Source organism: Camelina sativa, chromosome 3 (assembly GCF_030686135.1).
Source record: "Camelina sativa cultivar CO46 ecotype springtype chromosome 3, ASM3068613v1".
Taxonomy (NCBI): domain Eukaryota; kingdom Viridiplantae; phylum Streptophyta; class Magnoliopsida; order Brassicales; family Brassicaceae; genus Camelina; species Camelina sativa.
In genome coordinates, this window is record NC_141882.1 from 14,476,354 (window position 1) to 14,497,111 (window position 20,758).

General features: G+C 35.9%; 1 protein-coding gene and 1 long non-coding RNA gene across 2 annotated transcripts; one reads left to right on the forward strand and one right to left on the reverse strand.

Moving 5' to 3' along the window:
* The first annotated feature begins 4,035 nt into the window (after nt 1–4,035).
* LOC147946933 (uncharacterized) lies at nt 4,036–4,899 on the forward strand. Its single transcript, XR_015587004.1, has 2 exons — nt 4,036–4,202; nt 4,355–4,899. It is a non-coding gene; the product is annotated as an uncharacterized LOC147946933 (long non-coding RNA).
* Nucleotides 4,900–7,332: 2,433 nt separating this feature from the next.
* Nucleotides 7,333–8,293, reverse strand: LOC147946934 (uncharacterized). The gene is made up of 3 exons (XM_087507301.1): nt 8,110–8,293; nt 8,000–8,064; nt 7,333–7,902 (listed from the first exon to the last, which is right to left on the reverse strand). Exons 1-3 carry the CDS (start codon nt 8,291–8,293, stop codon nt 7,333–7,335), a joined length of 819 nt encoding a protein of 272 aa, XP_087363427.1.
* Nucleotides 8,294–20,758: the final 12,465 nt, after the last annotated feature.

Sequence of the window (20,758 nt, forward strand, 5' to 3'; positions counted from 1 at the left end):
GCATTGTTGGAAATATACATGAAACAACAGTAATATGCATCCATGCACATTGTTTTTAAAATACTGAAACGTGAAGCAACAAAGTTGGAAATATGAGCTGAACTCAAAACTGTATACAGTACTACTAAACTTTAGAGCTAGGCAGCTAGCCAAAGCAAAATCTCCAACTATTTTTATGTGTTTCTTTCACTCAATTTAGCGTCTCTTGTTGAAATTGTTTAAAACTTTTGTAAGCAAACCAATTTTATAAATATATATCTTATCCCAATATGTACGAATTTCAGAATCTGCAACACAGCCCTTGCCAACTATATCATTAAGATAAATAGTTTGATTAAGATTGGTGTACTTCAGCCGATATCCTTTATCTGCTTCATCAGTACTACTGATATAATCATTAATAACCTTAGTTTCTGAATCAGCAAGAGAATACCCCTCACCACCAGGCGTCATGTATATGTGTACATGCTTCCTAGAACCATTATGTGCTTGTTTTAGATAAGGAGGCATATTATATACTATATATAGAAGAAATATTTCAAAATATTTTGGTGTGAGAAATAATGAAGGAAACCATTATGAGCTTCTTCAATAGATGTCTCATTTTGATCTTAACGGCTCATATCATTCGACACTCCTAATCCAACGGATAAAATCTAGGGACATCTGAACGCGGAGGTAGTATTATCTAAGACGCATTTACGTGGTGGCTCATAACCTAACAAAATTTAATAAAAATAACCCAACTTACAAATGATGTTTATTAAGAATGATATAACTTACAAATGTAATATTCTATACCGAAAGAACCAACTCACAAATTATTCTTTTAACTTATAAGAATGACTCGAATAATATTCTATATAGAATTATCTAACTTACGAATAAATACTATATTAAATGATCCAACCCACAAATTAATTAATTCTTTAGAAGAATGATCCGGCTTACATTTTTTTTTCTTCTTAAAATTGAACTTACAGATTATTACGAAGATGGGAACAATGTATTGTTAGTAGTTGAAATATTGTGTAAAAGGTTGCTTTATTCAATCTCATAACACAAGTTTTTATACATACAAAGTATTCTTTTCCTGATAGCCTTTGTATTTACCTTTTCTCCTCTCAACCAATCAGAATGTTTTATCTAATACTTTATTTAAAAAATAAATCAAAATTGAATTAAAAAATAAAACAAATTAAGAAAACAAATTCTGTATATTTTTATAATTTCCACTAGCCTTAAGGCCGAAATTAAATGCAAAATAACGCAACAAAGAAAACAAATGAAATCAAGCATAAAACCATTTTTTTTGAAGTAAAAATAAACTAAATAAAGAAAAGAGTAATGAGACTTAAACTCTCGTGATGAGCACATCTAGCTACAAAGATCGAAAATATTGAATAGAACTTACCTGAATGCGATCTAGACCCAATAGATGTTTTCTGAATCACTTTTTGTACTAGTCGATGAACTACTTTCATGATTCTTGTCTTGTACTTGTTTGTTGGCTTGTTTCTTGAAGTAGGGGTCTTCCTGGATTTCCTCTATAGTATCTTGATCAGCTCTTGATGCTCGTCCATGTCCTCTATGTTTTGGTCTTGATCTTCACTGTCTTGATCGCTCCAGGAGGTGAAGCTTGTATCGCACGGCTCTTGCAAATATAATGTCTTCTCTTGGCTTCTATGGGTTCCTTGACCTGCCAAAAGAGGTTTTATACCTTGGCAACTAGTTTGATCAAGACTCATTTGGTGAAGGCTTCAGCAAGCTCTTCCTCGGCAATGTGATCATATCCATTGTGGTGGCATGAAGGTGGTACAAACCAGTTGACGTCTTTCAGCACTACAGAGGTTACAATATCTTTCACGGCTAAGTTAAATATATTCCTTAGGTGTTTAGCCTTTGATCGCGTCATACAAATTGCTAGTATTTCTATTACAGGATGTGGTACAGGATTTGGTTCAACGGTTTGGGTGGTAAGATCGACGTGTGCATCAAGTTTAGTATTTTGAATTTAAGATTTAATTTTGAAGAATTATTTTGATATTTAGTGATATTTTTGGAATTCTAGAGATGTTGTGCTAGATTTGGAAACAAAACAATTTTTAGTGCTATAAGTTTTTTTTTTCAAATTTAGCATAACTTCTCTAAAATTCTCAAAATAGCATTATATTTTAAAGTTAATCCTTTAAAATTAAATCGTGAATTCAAAATACTAAACCATACCCCTTGAAAATTATACCTTAAATGTAAAAATGGAAACTAAACCTAAAAAAAATTCTAAAAACTAATTTAAAATATTGTAATGTATTAAATTGAATTATTTTAGAATTTTATGGAGTATGTGTTATAATTGTCCATAAAACTTATTTTAGTGTTATTTAAAGGTATTTTCTAAATATTATATTTTTGCATTTGTATTACCTTTTTATGTCTTTTCTTCTTATTATTTTTGTGTGAAAACTTTTTTTTTCGTTTGCTTAAATATATCTATATTAACATTTTCGAAGTACATTTTGGGTTCTGGTTATGGTTATGTAAAATTTTAAATACAATCTTAGTCCTTAGAAAATTGCAAAAAAAAAAAACAAAAACTTAAATATGGTAAATCTACTAAAATAATATTATTTAGATTTTACTTACGATCTACTAAATTTAATTATAATTATATTTTCTACACCAGAAAATTATTACCATAAACTAATAATCTAGAAAATGGGAAAATTTTAAATTAGTATTCAAATTAACCCGTAAAAAACCCCAATAATATAATACATTTCTATTAAAAAAAGACTTCTCAAACTAACAAAACATACACCATAAATTTAAAATCTAGTCTAATTATACATTTAGGTTCACTTTTCACATTAGTATGCTCCTAAATTATATAAGTTCGTAGAAGTATTAACTATAAAATTCTAAAACATCCAAAATACTAATCTTATTTTTTTAAATTGTCTAAATTTATACTTTTAAGAATTTAAACAATTAAAGTACTTTTATTATTTATACTATAAAATAATATATGTATTATTTATACAGATACATTAATATCACTTGAATTTAGTATAATATTATGCTTTAAAAATTATTAATGTATAGAGATTTTACTGTGATCACATTTTGGCAAAAAAACGCGTAATCACATATTTATGAGGAAAACATATTTTCAGGCAAGGAACGTCTCATTTTGGTAAAATACATTAGAAAATTACATTAGGAATTCAAAATTTTCTTTTGGCAGGATAACGCGGAATTGCTTTTCTAATTACCCTCTCTGTCTTTTTTTTTTTTTTGGATTTATGATATTTTCTTTAAGGAAAAACCCACATTTACTTTTTTTTGTTTTTGTTCTTTGTGCTTCCAAGTTTGCAGGAGTTTTAGCTATTAGCCACATGTGTTTCCTAATTGGGAAAATTGTTTTTAAAAACTCAATTTTCAAATTGTAGATGTTTAAATCTTTTATTCTCAACTTTCAAAATGTCTTTTCAAGCCCAGGTTTTCATTGATTGTATGATAAAAATGGTTAACTTATGTCTACTATGCCATTTAAACACAGTAAAGTCGAGAGACGGGACACGTTATGTCTACTATGCCATTTAAAGTTTATGTTAGCATATTCCGTTTAAAATATGGATGTTCTATTATTGTCAACAAGCCAACAACAACAAAAACAAAAAAAAAAACAGAAATGAAAGGGATAATGGCAAAATCTCCAATTTTTTTTTCTATAAACAAAAAACCTAGTTTAAAATATTTATGTTTCTTTCATTCAATTTTGCCTCTCTTGTCAAAATTAATTATTGAAAACTTAATTTGTTAGCAAACAAAGTTTCTTTTATTTGCTTTTCAAATGACATCTACCTTAAACAAACACAATTAAAAATCTAGGCAAACAAAACAAGTCTTTAATTATTCACTATTTTAATTATTTCATGGAGTCTCAACTCCTACACACTTGGAAGCACAAAGATGAAAAGGAAAGGTGGGTTTTGTCCTCAGAGATAGGAATGGAAGATAGCCACTGTATTATTTGGAAAAGAAAACAGAAATAAAAGGAAAAAACAACAACTTAGTCATATATGACTTAAATAAACAGTCTTGTTGGTATTTTGGACTGCGCCATCTGTCATCAGCGAGTTGGCCCTCTCATCTCCGCTGATGGGCTTCATCTTTCACCTTGAGTCTTAAATCCTTGAAGTGTAAGACCTCCTCCTTCTTTTATTGTAGCAGTAATTTGATCATAATATATTATAGATTTATCAGATTGAAAAATCCCTAAATAAGGATTATGAGCACTTATCTCGATTGAATTTATATTTATATTTATATCAATATCTGTTTTATCGTACAGAGTACAAATTTCAGAATCTGCTACGCCAGTAATATTGCCAAGAGTATCATTAAGAGAAAGAATCTGCGGCGTGTACTTCAGCCGATATCCTTTAATTTCGTTTTCTGGATCCCGTATATTAATCTCAGAATATTCATCAGACACACCGATATATTCATCAATATATATAGTTTCTCCGCAAGAAATATAATACCCATCCTTTATAGTCGCGCATATCTTCACAGGCTTCGTAGAATTATTATGAGCTTGTTTTAGATAAGGAGGCATATTATTATTTGTATAGATAAATATTTCAAAAGATTTTGATGTGAGAAATAATGAAGAAAACCCTTCTTCTTCTTAAATAGATTTCTCATTTGTGATCTCAACGCCTCAGATCACTCGACACTAAACGTGAGGGTGGGTAGTATTATCTTATCTTTTTTTTTTTTTGGTCGGCAGAGGTAGTACAATAGTGGTATTATCTAAGATGGATTTACAGCTAACATTTAAGTCTTTCATTATTGTAATAGAATGCTTACATATAAAATATTTAAATGATGTAATTATACATTTAATTGGCTGGGTGGACAGACAGGTTCCAGATCAGCTCCTTGCAATTGGGAGAATGGGGATCACCAGTTTTAAACAGCTTTTCAGCTCTGGTTACAGTCACGTATTTAGTTTCTTTAGAAACGACTTTACGTTCAAAGTTCAGGGTTTTTTAAGTCTAAGTTTCTCTTAATTTTATTCGTAACAAAGTATTTTTTCTTTTGAATATAATTTAACATTAAATTCAAAAAAACAAATAATCTACCTAAATGTTTAACGCATCTAATCATCATTTCATTTCATTTCATCTACCTAAATGTTTAAATACAATTGTTGAGCTATGACAATTGTAAGAGAGAACATTGAGAGTTTAAAAGTGTTTAGTTTTGAGAGAGATATTTTCTAAACATCAATAAAAAGACTAATTCTTTATAAGCTAAGTTGTGTTATGAATTCTATATTTGGTATCAGAGCCTAGGTTGAAATAAATGGACCTAAGAAGTGGGTATGGGTTTAATGATTAGTGTGGGAGAAGTCCCTCAATGTGACACGATAATAAGGATACCTTGCGAATAAGGAAGCACCGAGTTAATGGTGACAAGATTTCGCTGAAGGGGAGACCTAAGGTTCGTGGTCCTTGGTTTGAGGGGGAGTATTGTTGGGTACAAACCAACGTCCCACATCGGAAGATTAGAAAATAAATTTCTAATATATAAATCAAGTCCAAACCTACTTAGTATGAGGCCTTTTGGGAAAGAGCCCAATAAAAATCTGTGCGGGCTTTGCCATCTCGGCCCAAAGCGGACAATATCATACTAATAAGGACTTGACTTGGGCTTAGAAAGCCCAACAATATAGCAAATATAGAATTCAGAACACAACTTAGCTTATAAAGAATTACTCTCTTTATTGATGTTTAGAAAACATCTCTCTCAAAACTAAACACTCTTAAGCTCTCAATGTTCTCTCTTACAATTATCACAGCTCAACAATTGTATTTATAGAGTTAGCACACCTTTGCTAATCATATTCACATTAGAACTTAGAACTAGATAACTCCTAGTTTCTATTAAGTCTATCTCTTATCCTAATCCTAACTTGATAAGGATCTCTAAGACTTCAAGGTATGTTGAAGCTTATCCAACATTTACCCCCTTAAGCTTCACCTTGGTCTTTGACATGTCTTCTACTCCTATCAAGCTTCTCATTTCACAAAACTTGATCTTCGCCAATGCTTTAGTCAGAATATCCGCTTCTTGATCTTCTCCTCGCACATGCTCTCTCTCCACACATTCTTGTATAAAATGGTATCGCTTTTGTATGTGTTTGGTTCGACCATGAAATACAGGACTCTTTGAAAGCTGTATTGCAGACTCGTTGTCAATCCAGATGATGATCTGATCCAACTCCTTCCCGGTGATCTCGCTTAAAATGTCTTGAAGCCAAATGGCTTGTTTAGCAGCCTCCGTCGCAGCCATGTACTCTGCTTCACATGACGAAAAAGAAACCGTCCCCTGTTTTGTGAACACCAACTCATAGGTGTGGAACCAAAACAGAACATGTGACCCATGGTGCTTCTCCCATCGTCCATTAGTGTCGGATTCCTTCGTTCTACAACGCCGTTTTGTTGTGGCGTGTATGGTGCCGTTAGGTGCCTCTTAATTCCACTTACTTCACAAAAATCATGAAATTCCTTTGAGGTGAACTACCCTCCTCTGTCAGTCCTGAGTGTCATGATTTGCATACCTAGATCCTTCTCCATTAGGTTTTTAAATGCCTTGAACATGCTAAAAGCATCACTCTTCTCCTTTATCAAGAATGACCACATGTATCTTGATAAATCATCGATTATAACAAATACATACCGGTTGTGAGCGAGGGTTGGTGGTGTAATTGGACCACAGAGGTCAGCATGTAGCAGTTCTAGTGGCTTGGAATCTCGAAACATGGTTTTCTATGGAAAACTTTAACGAACTTGTTTTCCCACTAAGCATGATTCACATATCCGAGTCTCATCATTGATTTTAGGCAGCCCTTGAACCATCTCTTGTTGTGACATAGTTTTAACTGTTTTAAAACTTATATGTCCGAGTCTTGCATGCCACTTCCATGTATCGTCTTGAAGTCTTGAGTTTAAGCACAATGGCGTACCAATCTTTAGATTAATCTTGTACAGCCTGTTTGGTGAACGAGTGAATCGTACTAACAATCTCCCGTTTGGATCATGCACTGTTAAGAAGTTTTGTCTCATCCTCACATCACATCCGACTTCTGTAGCTTGTCCTAGACTCAGGATGATGCACCTGTTTTTCCTTGAGAAAGAATATAACCTTTTCCTTCTATCTTGACATATGACCCATCTCCGAATTTCACTTTGCCCTTTATTTTCTCATTTAGTTCTGAGAAATAAGACTTGATTCATGTCATGTGGTTGCTTGCTCCATTGTCTAAGTACCAAAGTCCTTCTTCCCCTGTTTTGTTTTCCTAAACCTTTGGTATAGTTTTTCTTCGTTCAAGAACACCACCTCGTGCATGTAGAGTGATGATTCAACATCTTCTTCCTCTACTTTATGCGATTCTTGTGTTCTTTGAACTCTCTCGGGACAATTAGAGGCGTTGTGGCCAGCCTTATCACGAGGAAAACATATAATCTTCGAGACATCCTTCTTCTCCTTATCTTGTGTTTGATTTTGTGATCGATCTTGTGAGTTAAAGCGTCCTCTACCACGTCCTCTGCCTCCACGTCCTCCGCCTTGTTGAGCTCCAAGATCTTGTTGATAAGAGTTAGCGTATAAAAGCTTTCCTTGTGTTTCTCCGCTGTTTTCACCGAGAATTCTTTCTTCATAAGCTTTTAGTCTTCCAACAATGTCTTGATATCCTGTAGTATTGAGATCCAATACTTGCTCGAGAGATGCTATGATTTGGATAAACTTGTGTCTTGGTAAACTGTTGAGGAACTTTTTCACTAGCTTGGATTCCTCAATAGTTTGTCCAAGTGCAGCAGATTTAGATGCAATCTGATAACTTTCCCGCAAAGTTATCTACTGTGTCTGATTCTGTCATCTTCAACTTCTCAAAGTTAGACATCAAAGTTTGGAGCCTTGCTTCCTTCACACGATCAACTTCCATGTTCCTTGATTTAATTGCTTCCCAAATTCCTTTGGAAGAGTCATGTTCGCCTACTTGCAAGATAAGATTCTATGGAATAGCTTGAAACAATAAACCCATGGCAAGGAGGTTTTTGTCTGTATCTGCTGATCCTGGTTCGATTGTATCCCAGACAATGTAATTCCTTAACAAGATCTTCATCTTCATGGTCCACACCGTGTAGTTTGAATCGGTTAGCATGGGACATTGAATCAATGGTGGTGACAGGTCCTTTGGTCGAACAGTATTATCGTCTCCCATGGCTTGGTTACGATGGCTATATGTTCGTATGATCTTCCTGATGTTTTAGGAACTTTTAGAATCAATAACCTAAGAGCTCTAAGCCCAAGTCAAGTCCCCATTAGTATGATATTGTCCGCTTTAGGCTGAGATGGCAAAGCCCGCACAGATTTGTTATTTGGCTCCTTCCCAAATGGCCTCATACTTAAGTAGGTTTGGACTTGACTTATATATTAGAAACTTCTTTTATAATCTTTCGATGTGGGATGTTGGTTTGTACCCAACATTCATACGTTAAACAATCGTTTTCACCCTCGTTCTCCTGTTAGAACATCACTTGACTTTATAAATATGTGTCTGGGAAATAGTCAAGTGATTTTATTTAACTTGTGAAATATTGGGTAAAAGTGTTGTGTTATTCATTCTCCTAAGAGTAGTATTTATACATAGAATCGTTTAGGGTTTTCCCTTGTATATGGTAAGACTAAATCTATACAATATATAAATGAATATACGATATGTATATCGGAGGCCCATTACCCCCCCTCAAGTTGGCGGTGGGTGATAACGAACGCCAAACTTGGACAAAAGCTTATCGAAAGCAGGACGTGGCAGAGCCTTTGTGAGAATGTCAGCAACCTGTTCTTTGGTAGAAATGTGCTCAGTAGTAATGAGGCGATCTTGAACGGCATCACGAACTTGATGATAGTCGGACTCAATGTACTTCGTACGTTCATGAAAAACAGGGTTCTTCGCAATGTGTATCGCGGCTTGACTATCACAATATAGTTGAATAGGTTGAGAAGAATGTATCCCAAGAGTATCAAGTAGTTGACGTAACCACTTTATTTCACGGAGAGTATAGGCCATGGCACGGTACTCCGTCTCAGCCTAATAGTTAGAGACGGTGTGTTGTTTCTTGGTCTTCCAAGAGATCGGAGATGAACCGACAAAAACCACATAAGCACTAAGGGATCGACGAGTAAGAGGACATGCATTCCAGTCAGAGTCACAATAGGCGATTAAAGAGTCAGCACTATCCGAACGAAGCAAAATGCCCTGCGCAGGACAACCCTTAAGATAACGAACCACGCGAATGGCAGCTTCCCAATGAGGAAGAAGAGGTGTCTGCATGAACTGCGATAGAATGTGAACAATATAATTGAGTTTCAGACGAGTGATACTGAGGTATATAAGACGACCAACCAGACGACGATACTCCTCTGGTCGCTTAAGAACAAGACCTTTAGCAGAAGCGAGCTTGTGATTAGGTTCAACTGGAGTAGCAAATGTCTTAGCCCCACGAAGACTAGCTTCAGTAATAATAGCGTGAGCATACTTACGTTGGGAGAGGAAAGTACCGTCAGGTCCACGCGAGACTTCGATACCCAATAAATACTTAAGCTTACCAAGATCTTTCATATGAAAGCATTTACTCATGTATGCTTTGAACCGTTCAATCTCAGCGAGGTTATTACCAGCCACAATGTAATCGTCTACGTAAACAAGAACATGCAGAACAATGCCATTTTGAACGAAAGAGAAGAGAGAATAATCAGGATAGCTTTGCTTGAACCCAAACATGCGCAAAGCCGTAGCAAGTTTCTCAAACCAACAGCGCGGAGCCTGGAGAAGACCGTAGAGAGATTTGCGAAGACGACAGACCTTCGTAGGATCATCAGAATGGAAACCAGGAGGTAGTTTCATATAAACCTCTTCCTCCAAATCACCGTGAAGGAAAGCGCTATGAACATCCATTTGATGCACTTCCCAGTTTTTGGCAGAGGCAACAACAAGGAGAAAATGCAACGTAGTTAATTTGGCAACGGGAGAAAATGTATCAGTAAATTCAGACCCTTCAACTTGGCGTTTGCCAAGAACAACCAGACGGGCTTTATACCGTTCAAGAGTACCATCAGAATTGTACTTGAGCTTATACACCCACTTGCTGCCAATGGCTTTCTTTCCAGGCGGTAAAGTAGTGATCTCCCAAGTCTGATTATCTTCGAGAGCCTTGATTTCAAAGCCCATGGCATCACACCATTCTTTGATAAGAGAGGCTTCGTGATGGGAATAGCATCAAGAATCTTACCACAGACCGTTGTGAAGGAGCTAGGATCAGTGTGACCAGGAGAAGAAGCGTTAGGGGGTGTAGTATTAGAAGATGAGGTTGCGCTATGAGCAACAAATTCTTTGAGAAGTACAGAAGGTCGCTTGATACGATGTCCTTTACCTAGTAACTCCGGTAAACCAGGAGACGTAGGCAAGTTCACAAGCGACGTAGGCATAGTAGGTGGAGGAGGAGGAGCTGGAGAACGAGATTCAGGCGCCACCAAGTCGGGAAAGGGAGCAGGTACCAACAAAACCGGAGCGGGAGTAGGAGTAACCAGCGGTGGAGAGGTACCGACCATGGGTAAAATCCAGTCGTCATCATAGGAAAGAGGAGAGTATGGTGGCAGAGGATCAGAGGGAACATGATCCGGTGTAGCAAAGGAAAAAACTGTTTCTTGAAAATTAACATCGAGACTTACAAAAAAATTGTTGTTCTCCAAGTCATAAAGACGCCACCCTTTCTTGCCGTAGGGATAACCAACAAAGATGCAACGGCGACTTCGTTCACCAAATTTTTCTTTGTCGCGGGCCCGGTAATGTGCATAACAGAGAAAACCAAAGGTACGTATCATGGAGTAAGAAGGTCGATTCCCAAATAACACTTCATACGGAGATTTACCATCAAGAAGCGGTGTAGGTGTGCGGTTAATGAGGTGAGTGGCAGTAAGAATACTTTCTCCCCAAAATTTGCGAGGAAGGTGACCTTGAAAAAGCAACGAACGGGCAACGTTCAAGATGTGCCGATGTTTACGCTCAACACGGCCATTCTGTTGAGGTGTATCCACACACGAAGTCTGATAAAGAATGTGTTTCTCTTGAAAAAATGATGTGAGACAAGTGAATTCAGTTCCATTGTCTGTGCGGATTGTTTTGACAAGTTTCCCAAATTGGCGTTCACTCATGGTACAAAAATTACGAAGTAAACTCGAGACATCGGACTTGTCAGCCATGAGAAACGTCCAAACAGACCGTGAGAAGTCATCAACGATAGTAAGAAAATAAACGGAACCACAAGAAGACGGTGTGCGGTAAGGACCCCAAACAACGCAATGAATAAGCTCAAAACAAGATGTAGTTTTATTAAGACTGGTAGGAAAAACGTCACGTGTTTGTTTAGCACGAAAACAAGTATCACAACTCTTGAGGACTTCAAGATCACAACGAGAAAGAGAAAATTCTGGTAGAGAAAGCAAAACACCGGTAGAGGAATGTCCGAGTCTGTGATGCCATAAGGTTGCCGAAGAAGACTCCTTGACGACTTTGTGAACACGAGCAGCAAGAACACCCGTAAAATAATACACCCCCTCACATTCCTCACCCGCACCAATCAAAGTCCTCGTAAAACGGTCCTGCAAGAAACATAAGGTGGCAGTAAAGACAACAATGCATCCAGTATGCTTAAGAAGCTTAGCAACAGAGATCAGGGTGCAGTTAAAGTCGGGCACAAAAAGCACATCCGGTAGTTCGTATTGGTCGTTTAACGTAAGAGTGCCTCGTTTGGTGGCACGAGAGCGAGACCCATCCAGCTTGGTGATCGGGGAGGGAATTATGTCAACCACTTTAGAGAGTAAGCTTATATCACCAGTCATGTGATGTGAAGCACCTGTGTCAATGATAACATCAGTAGTTCAAGTTTTACCAGACAACTTCTCAGGAGATGTGTTTGGGCGTTGGGCTTGAAGAAGAGAAATCACCTGGGCAATCGGATCGGAGGGTCCATTGGTAGACGTAGAGGGTGATCGGTTAGTGACAGCATTGGCACGGCCGCGACCACGGGGTCCGGAGGATAAGGAAAGGCCACTGCGAGAGGTGGTACCCCGGTTATTGGTACTACGATCAAAAGAGCCGCGAGCCGAAGAGTTGTTGGAGCTATCATGGCGATTCTGTTCGAGCCACCAGTCGGGATAGCCATGAACCAAAAAACACTCGCTGACGTCATGTCCTTGGCGATGACAATGGGTGCAAGTCAAGGAAGAACGATCGCGGGAGCGAGGAGCAGAAACAGCAGCGACTTGCGGTGTAGGCGGAAGTGGAGCAGCTTGGACAGAGAACCCAATAGTATCAGTTTTGTCAACGTCCTTCAAGTGAGAGGAATTAAGTTTCTGTTCTTCACGTATAATCTGTGAATACACATGATTCAGATCGGGTAAGGGGTCCTGATCCGTGATGGTTGAGCGGATAGGACAGAACCGTTCATCCAACCCGAAGAGGAATTGATGAACTTTATCACCTTCATGTTCTTTGGCGATGTCCGGAGCAGCTGCACATGTACACGCCCTGCTGGTCTTCCCACAATTTGGTTAAGCGTCTGTAGTAAGCAAGAACAGGTTGTCCATCTTGGCGGCAGGCAGAGATCTCGTCTTTGAGAAGTTGACGACGGACACCGTTCCCAGTGGAGAAGCGCCGTTTAGGACTTTCCCAAAGATTTTTAGCATCAGAAACAAAGGAGACCGTAGAACGAATGGTAGGATCGATAGAGGTTTGAATCCAACCAATGATCATCGAGTTAGCAGCCTTCCAAGAGGATAAATCAGGCTTGGTTGATGGTTTTGGGATGGTATCATCAAGAAAACCGAGTTTCTGTTTGGCCTGGAGAGAATTCATGAGCTCGGTGGCCCATTCAGAGTAGTTGTTTTCCTTGAGAATAACCGAAGAGATCAAAGCACCTGAATTATCAGATGCATGGTAAGTATAGATAGAAGAAGTAGAGACGGTAGGGATAAGACTCATCACAACGGTGAGTTGAGATGCACACCAACGAAGAGAAAAAGGAAAGTAGGTGCGGTGGTCAAGTTATGACGGCGGCGAATAGAGAAAAAGAAATTTAGATTAGGTCACAGAATTGCTTGCTCTGATACCATGAAATATTGGGTAAAAGAGTTGTGTTATTAATTCTTCTAAGAGTAGTATTTATACATAGAATGGTTTAGGGTTTTCCCTTCTATATGGTTAGACTAAATCTATACAATATGTATATCGGAGGCCCATTAACCTGTCTGATCCAAATGTTAAATGTATGTGGCGACGAAGCTGCTTTCCTTCCCGAGGAAACGGTCCATCCTGCAATCATTTGTTTTTTTTTGTTTTGTTAATAATACTCTCTCCGTTGCTAATATGGGGAAAGCATTAATTAATATTTATTTTGTAGTCGTTTCTCCATTTAATATATTTTGCATTAATGTTCAATATTTCCGTAAACAATAATGGTTAATAATTTCGGTTTTCATGATACCCAGCCCTCAGATTTCCAAATATTATTATTAATCTGATTAGTAACATACACAATACTATACAAAAAACTGTAAATTGGAGTTATAAACTGTTACAAAAGTATATGTAAAAGTTGTATAAAAACGCTGAGAAAATATGGTTGATAGTTGATATTGTAAATTTTGACCAGAAATGGCATGCATGTGCTTGGTGACGTATAAAAAGAAAAGAAGAAAAACAGAGTGGACCAAAGCGAAAATATCTTTCTCTGTTCCGAATATCGAGAAGCTAGCGAAAATAGTCTGTTCCGACGCCGGGGGAGCTTCGGCTTGCCGGCGTCAGGATCTTGAGTCCTTCTTTGCTTCTTTTCGCATGCTTTACTTCCCGTTAACCTTTCCTAGCTCTTATCTCAATCATTCTGCAAGATGCAAAAGTCCGCACAAACACTCTCTACCCCGCTGCCAAGCTTCAAAGTCCGATTCTCTTCCAGAGATAAACGGCGGGGGAGTCCTCCGACGACCCTCGTTTCAACTCAAACCCTCCCCCCCAAACCCTATGATGAAACGAGTAAATTTGGTGCTTCCTCTATTCCTTAGATCTGAGTTAATTCTTCCCTTGGTTGAGGCTTCTCTCTGCCCGGTGAAAGCGTCCAAGGTACATGGCGCTGCCGGTTCTTGGATAGAATTCCCTTGGCTGCAAAAACTGAGACGATACTAAAGAGGCTACCTCTGCTCCCCACCAAACGCTTCTTTGCCTCGAAGAATTTGTGTTTCAGGTCGTCGCTGCACCCTTTTTCACCGATGCACCCTCGAAGAATTTGTGATCCACCGCCACTCCCTGTTCAGCCTTTGATGGACCTTTGGTCACAGTTAGGCCCATTATCCATCCACTTACCCATTACCAAAAGAATTGATTCATGCTTTCAAATTTTATGGCCCAACTCTGTGGACTCCTCTTCTATACCAACGACATCTCTCGTAAATCCTTTGTCTAATCTCTATGGCGGAATTAATTGTGCTGAGTTGGTCTTGGTTCCATTATCTTGAAATCCTACTGCCATATTTTTCTTTGGTAAGGCTTTGTGAACGCTTAAACCTGCTAGCTCCCTTTTGACAATATGATTCCGGCTGTAGAGCTTCCCTACCCAGTCCGATTATAATAGCCTTATGTTAAGTTCAAATTCTTTAGTACTGATTATCTCTGCTTGGTCTAGTCGAGGATTCCTCGGTAGCAGAATACTGGTTTCTTCTGAATTTCTTTGAAAATGTTTATGTCAAGGCCTGGTTAATAGTTTTGTTTGGAGGTCTGCAATGTTGAGTTTTAATGGTGATTTTGATCCGACAGTCTAGTTTACTTCGGGTGCTTGTACCCATTGTCCCCATATGCCACCTACCACCACAAGATCGAATGCTCGTGTCTAGTTCCATATCTTAGGGCCAAATCGACTACAAGGTTTGTGTGGAATTCCTTGACCTCCATGACCGTGAACTTCATGTGAGGGAGGACCCACCTGCTTTGTTACGGTTTGACAGCCATCTCTTGCATACCCCTGTTATAGCTTCATCTAGAATCATGAGGTATGTTCCTAAAAGCTTGAATGACTTTTCTCCAAGGCTCTTGAACCCTCTCATGTGTTTGGCGAGAAGGTCCTTTTGTGTTCCCCCGTGGAGCATTCTTTTACAAGCTCGAATGCGTTATCCGCTAGAGCCACTTATGACCACCACTTGATCGAGGATCTCGTGAAGCCCAACTACAAGGACGATACTGCCTTGGTCATAATAGATTCTTCAAATATTGTTAAACTTTTTAAGTTTTAAAATCTCTTTTAAAAACTCATGGAACCATAGCTTTACTTTACTTTGCTTATCTGGAATCATGTTGTATGAACTCACCTTTCTTGAGGTTTTAGTTTGAATGAAAGTTCTTGTTTGTCCAAAAAAATAAATAATAATAAGTGCTTGATGATGTAACCAAATATGTCCCTTTTGCCAAATATACATGTGCTCGATGATGTAAATCCTTTAATTAAAAAAGGGATTATTATTGTTTTTGCCACTTTTAATTATAATTAATTTAAATATATCATATAATTCAAATATTTTAGATTTGCCATTTATAATCACTTTAAAATCCATACATTTATAAAAAAAATACATACTTCATAAAAGATACTAAACCGTAAGAAAATAGAACAAAAAATACTCAAACATAATGTACAAAATAGTGTTTAAATTTTTTGAAAAATAGCAAATTCATACCTCACTCTATTTCATAATGAGTGTCATTTCGGCACTTTTTCATTATTACAAAAAGTGTCATTTTATGTTTTCAATGCAGTTTTTTAAATTAAATCTCTTTTTTATTCCTATTATTTGACCTTATTAATTAGAAAAAGAATTTTTCTTAATGTATCTATCAAGGGTAATATAGAAATTTGTATAATTTTTTAATTTTTGTGCATTATATAAAATGACACTTTTTGTGAAACAGAGGAAGTCGATTTTAGGTAAAATAGTTAAATTCATAAATTTCATTAAGAAAAATGGCTGTATCATAATTGATTCTTAAAAAAATAATTTAATAAAAAAATAATATCTACCAAAAAAAGTAAAAAAGAAATGAATATACGAAGTGTCATTTTAGATTTAAGATTTTATTTCAAATTAAGTGTCATTTTGTATTTTCAATGTAAATGTTTGGTAAATTTTTCAGCTTTATCTCTACTAATTTAATGTATTGACCAACAGAAAAAATGATATTCTCTCAGTGTCACAAAAAGTATCATTTTAAGGTTTTAATTTTATTTCACAAAGTGTAGTTTTGTGTTTCCAATACAGTTTTAATACTAGAAATTTCTGTTTTATTCCTACTATTTCAACTTATTAATTAGAGAGAGAGTAATCTATAGTGTATTAGTAAAGGATAAAAATGAAATTTACTTATTTTCCTTAATTCGTGTGAAAAGTGATATAATGACATTCTTTATAAAAAAAAAGTATAACATATTAATAAGAAAAAAAAATTAATGCTTAATATGTGTGTTGCTGGCAACAACTAAAAGAAGGAAGAGAACATGGCCTACATGAAAACAAACTGGGTCATTTTTAAATTTTAACACTAGTTGTTTTTTTTTCATTGACTGAGTAATAAAAATAATTTGTAATCATTCTGTTCTAATTTAAAATAGTTTGCAAGTTGGGTCATTGTTAATAAAAATAATTTGTGAGCTGGATTATTCTGTCTGATATATTAGTTATAAATTGGATCATTCTTAACAAGCATAATTTATATGTTGACTCTAATAGCGGGAAAGACAATGCCGTCTTGCTTAGAGGTAGATAGCACCAATTTACAATATCATTGACATTTTTAAATTTTTATTTTAGTTTTAATCGTTGACAAAAAAATAACTTTCACTCGTGGCTCCTATTTTTTGCTTGTGTGGGGGGAAATGGAGATTGGAGAGTGGCGTTGGCGAAGGTGTTTTCCATCTAAAATTCTTGAGAAACAATATGAATTTTTCTTAGTAAGAGCATTATCTGCCTAGCCATAGGGATTAATCAATTGCCCAATCCAACATGATAGAGTGTGGTGCACTCTCCCTGCTACTAAATTGGTTCACGAGCCAGATTGGACAGGCTGGAGTCACTCGAGTACTGTTGGTCTGTTTCCAGCTGGATTTGTATCAAAATTTTCAAGAAGTGTAGAGCAAAACCAAAAAATTTCAAGTAGGAAGAGCCATGATTGTCGTGTCTTCATTCAACATCTCCTACCATTTGTGTTTCTTGAGCTTTTGCCCGCAAACTAAAGAAGAGCATTAGTAACCAACATCAAAGGACAAGAAACTTTTGAGATTAAGGAATATAATGGCATGTCAAGGAAGTTTCTAAGATGTTTATTAAAGAAACTTTGACGTGAAGACACATAAGATATACAAATCAAGATGTGATGATAAACGTGGAGTGATTTACTTTTCATTATGAGACTGAGTGTTGAAGTTTTTTATCAGCAATTGCAATGTAGAGTCCATAGTCCAGTAATCACGGAACATACGAACAAAAACCTTTCCAAAACATAAGAACAAACATGAAAGAGGGATTGTATCACTAACCAACATGGTAATATTTTCCAAAGGATTAAAAATAATTTATAAACTTGCGAGGACTTAGCGACATATTTCTTATTGGGCCTCGCAGATCAATCACAAATTGTGAGGGACGTGCGATTGACCCTCGCTAATCCCTCACCACTCACTCACGATTCCCTAGCAAAGTTAAGATTTTGCCAGAAACTAAAGAAGATCATTACTGACCAACATCAAGAGACAAGAAACTTTTGAGATCAAGGAATATATTGGCATGTCAAGAAAGTTGCTAAGATGTTTAAAGAAACTTTGACGTAGAGACACGGAAGATATATAAAGCAAGATGTGATGATAAACCTGGAGTGATTTACTTTCATTATGAGACTGAGTGTTGAAGTTTTTTGATCAGTAGTTGTAATGTAGAGTCCATAGTATCACCAACCATACAAACAAAGAGCTTTCCAAAACATAGGAACAAACATGAAAGAGAGATTTTATCACTTACAAACGTGATAGTATTTTACAAGCATGATAGCTGAACCAGCTGATTACCGATGTGGACATATGCCAAACCAGCTGATTGAGTTTAAATGAACCATTTGTATTTCTTGAGCTTTTGATTGAGTAGATTCTATCGAGGATAATGTACTTTCTAATAATTCAGAAGATGAATATGATTGAAAACTTGTGGATAATGTATTTTTTAAGAATGATTTATAAGTTTCCGAGGGATTAGCGAGGTATATTATACAGGTCTTCGCATTTCTCTCGCAAAGATGGGGTGTTTTTATTGGTCGGTTTGGTCGGTTGTTGGGACTGATTTGCGAGGTTTCTAGTTACTTTGTTGCAATTTGTGAGGGATTTGTGATCGGTACTTGTTAATCCCTCGCAAATTTGGGGTGTTTTTATTGGTCGGTTTTGTCAGTTGTGCGACTGATTTGCGAGGTTTTCTAGTTATTTCATTGCAAATGCTGCGAGGGATTCGCGAGGGGTTAAAAAGTCTATATAGAGGCGAATGTTAGTTTGAGCAAAGTTCAAACCCTAAAGCCGTTCCTTCTTCGATCTTCTTCTTCTCCGATCTAAACCCTAACCCTAGTCACTGTCTCTCTTTCTCCTCTTTCTTCACCGTCTCCCTTACTCCTCTCTCGCCCTCTTTCTTCCTCCTCTCTCGCCCTCTTTCTTCCTCCTCTCTCACCGGCGTAGATCTGAAAGGTAAATTGACTCTTCCTCCTATTTCTTCGCCGATTTGCATGTATTTCAATTTATTTTTTTCTTGTTATCTAATAATTACTTTTTTATATATTTTCTTCTCTGATCTCTACTTCTCCGATCTGTTTTTCTCTGATTTCTCTCCGCCATCTCTCATAGTTGTTCCTGTCTGATCAAGGTTTACACGCTCCCACCAGTTCCAACAGTACACGGGCTCCCACCGGTTCTAATAACCACCGTTCAACCTCGCAACCTCGCAACCACTACCTCAAACGTCATCTTATCATACAATGAATATCCGTTCACTAAAAAAACATGTTCACACTAAAATTGATTTTTTTTTAAAGATGTTCATTTTTTCTATATTTTATGACCATTGATATTGTTTTTTTAGATGGATTATCTTTTCCAAATTATTTTTCATAGTTTTCCCAAAAGAAAATGTGACCCTTACAATATCTTTGTTTTAGATTAAAACTTTTAAATTGAGTTAAGTACTTAATTTTTTTTTCATCATTGAATCGACAAGACCAATCTCTACTACGCAGGGTAACACGACTTAGTGGAGTCAAACTCTGGTGGGTTCAGTCGCAGAAGTGGTGCTATAACCACTTGACTAAAGATATTTCCCTAATTTTTTATATTTTGTAGGTGAAATTTAATAATAAATCTTTGTAGTATATGTTTCTTAGAAACTAATGTTCCACTTCAATTTTATTTTTCTGTTTAGATTTTTATAAATACAATTACATAAATTGTTTTTTTACTCGACCATGCATTAAAATCTTACTTCCATTCTAAAACTCATTAACCCATTATAAATTTTGGAATATGATCATTTTTGGTTATGATTTGAATAATAACACTATTACTATAATAAATTCATAGTATTATTTTAAATATTTTAAATATTTCATTTATTTTACTTAATTCATTTTTATATAGTTATTATTTTTATTATTTACTAAAAAATTTATGTTATTTTTTATACTATTTTAAAATTTTATTAATTTTATTTAATTCGTTTTTATTTACTTTTAAGTATTATTAATTATAAATAATAAATAAGCAATTAATGATTATTTAAAATAGTATTTTTTTAATGCAAAAACAAAAAAAAAATTGATTAGGTGGATGATGATGTGGAGGAAGGAGAAGAGAGAAAAAGTTAGCTTTATATATATAGATGGTGCACAAAAAAAAAATGAAGATATGGTGCACTTCTAATGATTTAGGGATCTATCAACGAGATGGGTCTCAGAAGTATTATAAGTCTGTTATTGCAAAACACAACGAAGATGGATATGGAGGTATTAGTCACAGGATTTGAGACTGTTGTTGGAGAGCCTGTGGATCGTATTCGAGTTCCAGATGCTGAAAAAGTAACTCGTCTAAAAAGTCTCACTTTGTGTCGTGCCAAGGTTAATAGAAGCCTAAGACAAATAATAAAAAATGTAGCTTTTCACACTCCACCTTTGAGAGATATTTTACCTTATTTTATTTTAGTATAAAAAAGAAATTATTGTTCATTTTCAAAATAAATTGCAAAATTTAGTAGCTAATGCAAAGGAAAAACAAACAAATTTTCCATAAATGTAAATAGTATGAGTCTTGTTTCCAAAAAAAGTTCTATAACATTACATAAAAATGTTATTTATGTAAATTTGGGAAAATAGTGGCCTATTATTTATGTAAATTTTTTGTGGCCTAAGGCAAATGCCTTTTTTTATATACGTAAGGCACGGCTCTCGCTTTCCCCTATTTTTTGATTGTTTTTTTCTTTTCTCTTTTCCGTTTTTGCAAATTAATAATAAACTGGATTATGTTCTTATATTTAAGGACAAACCCACATTTACTTCTTTTTTTTTTTT

What these genes read in the sequence shown, in the direction of transcription:
- LOC147946934 (XM_087507301.1), bottom strand. Translation starts at nt 8,293, where the DNA reads ATGGGAGACGATAATACTGTTCGACCAAAGGACCTGTCACCACCATTG. An exon ending in CAAAAACCTCCTTGCCATGG is followed by an intron (nt 8,065 to 8,109) that starts GTTTATTGTTTC and finishes TCTTGCAAGTAG; the next exon opens with GCGAACATGACTCTTCCAAA. An exon ending in GGAACATGGAAGTTGATCGT is followed by an intron (nt 7,903 to 7,999) that starts GTGAAGGAAGCA and finishes GAAAGTTATCAG; the next exon opens with ATTGCATCTAAATCTGCTGC.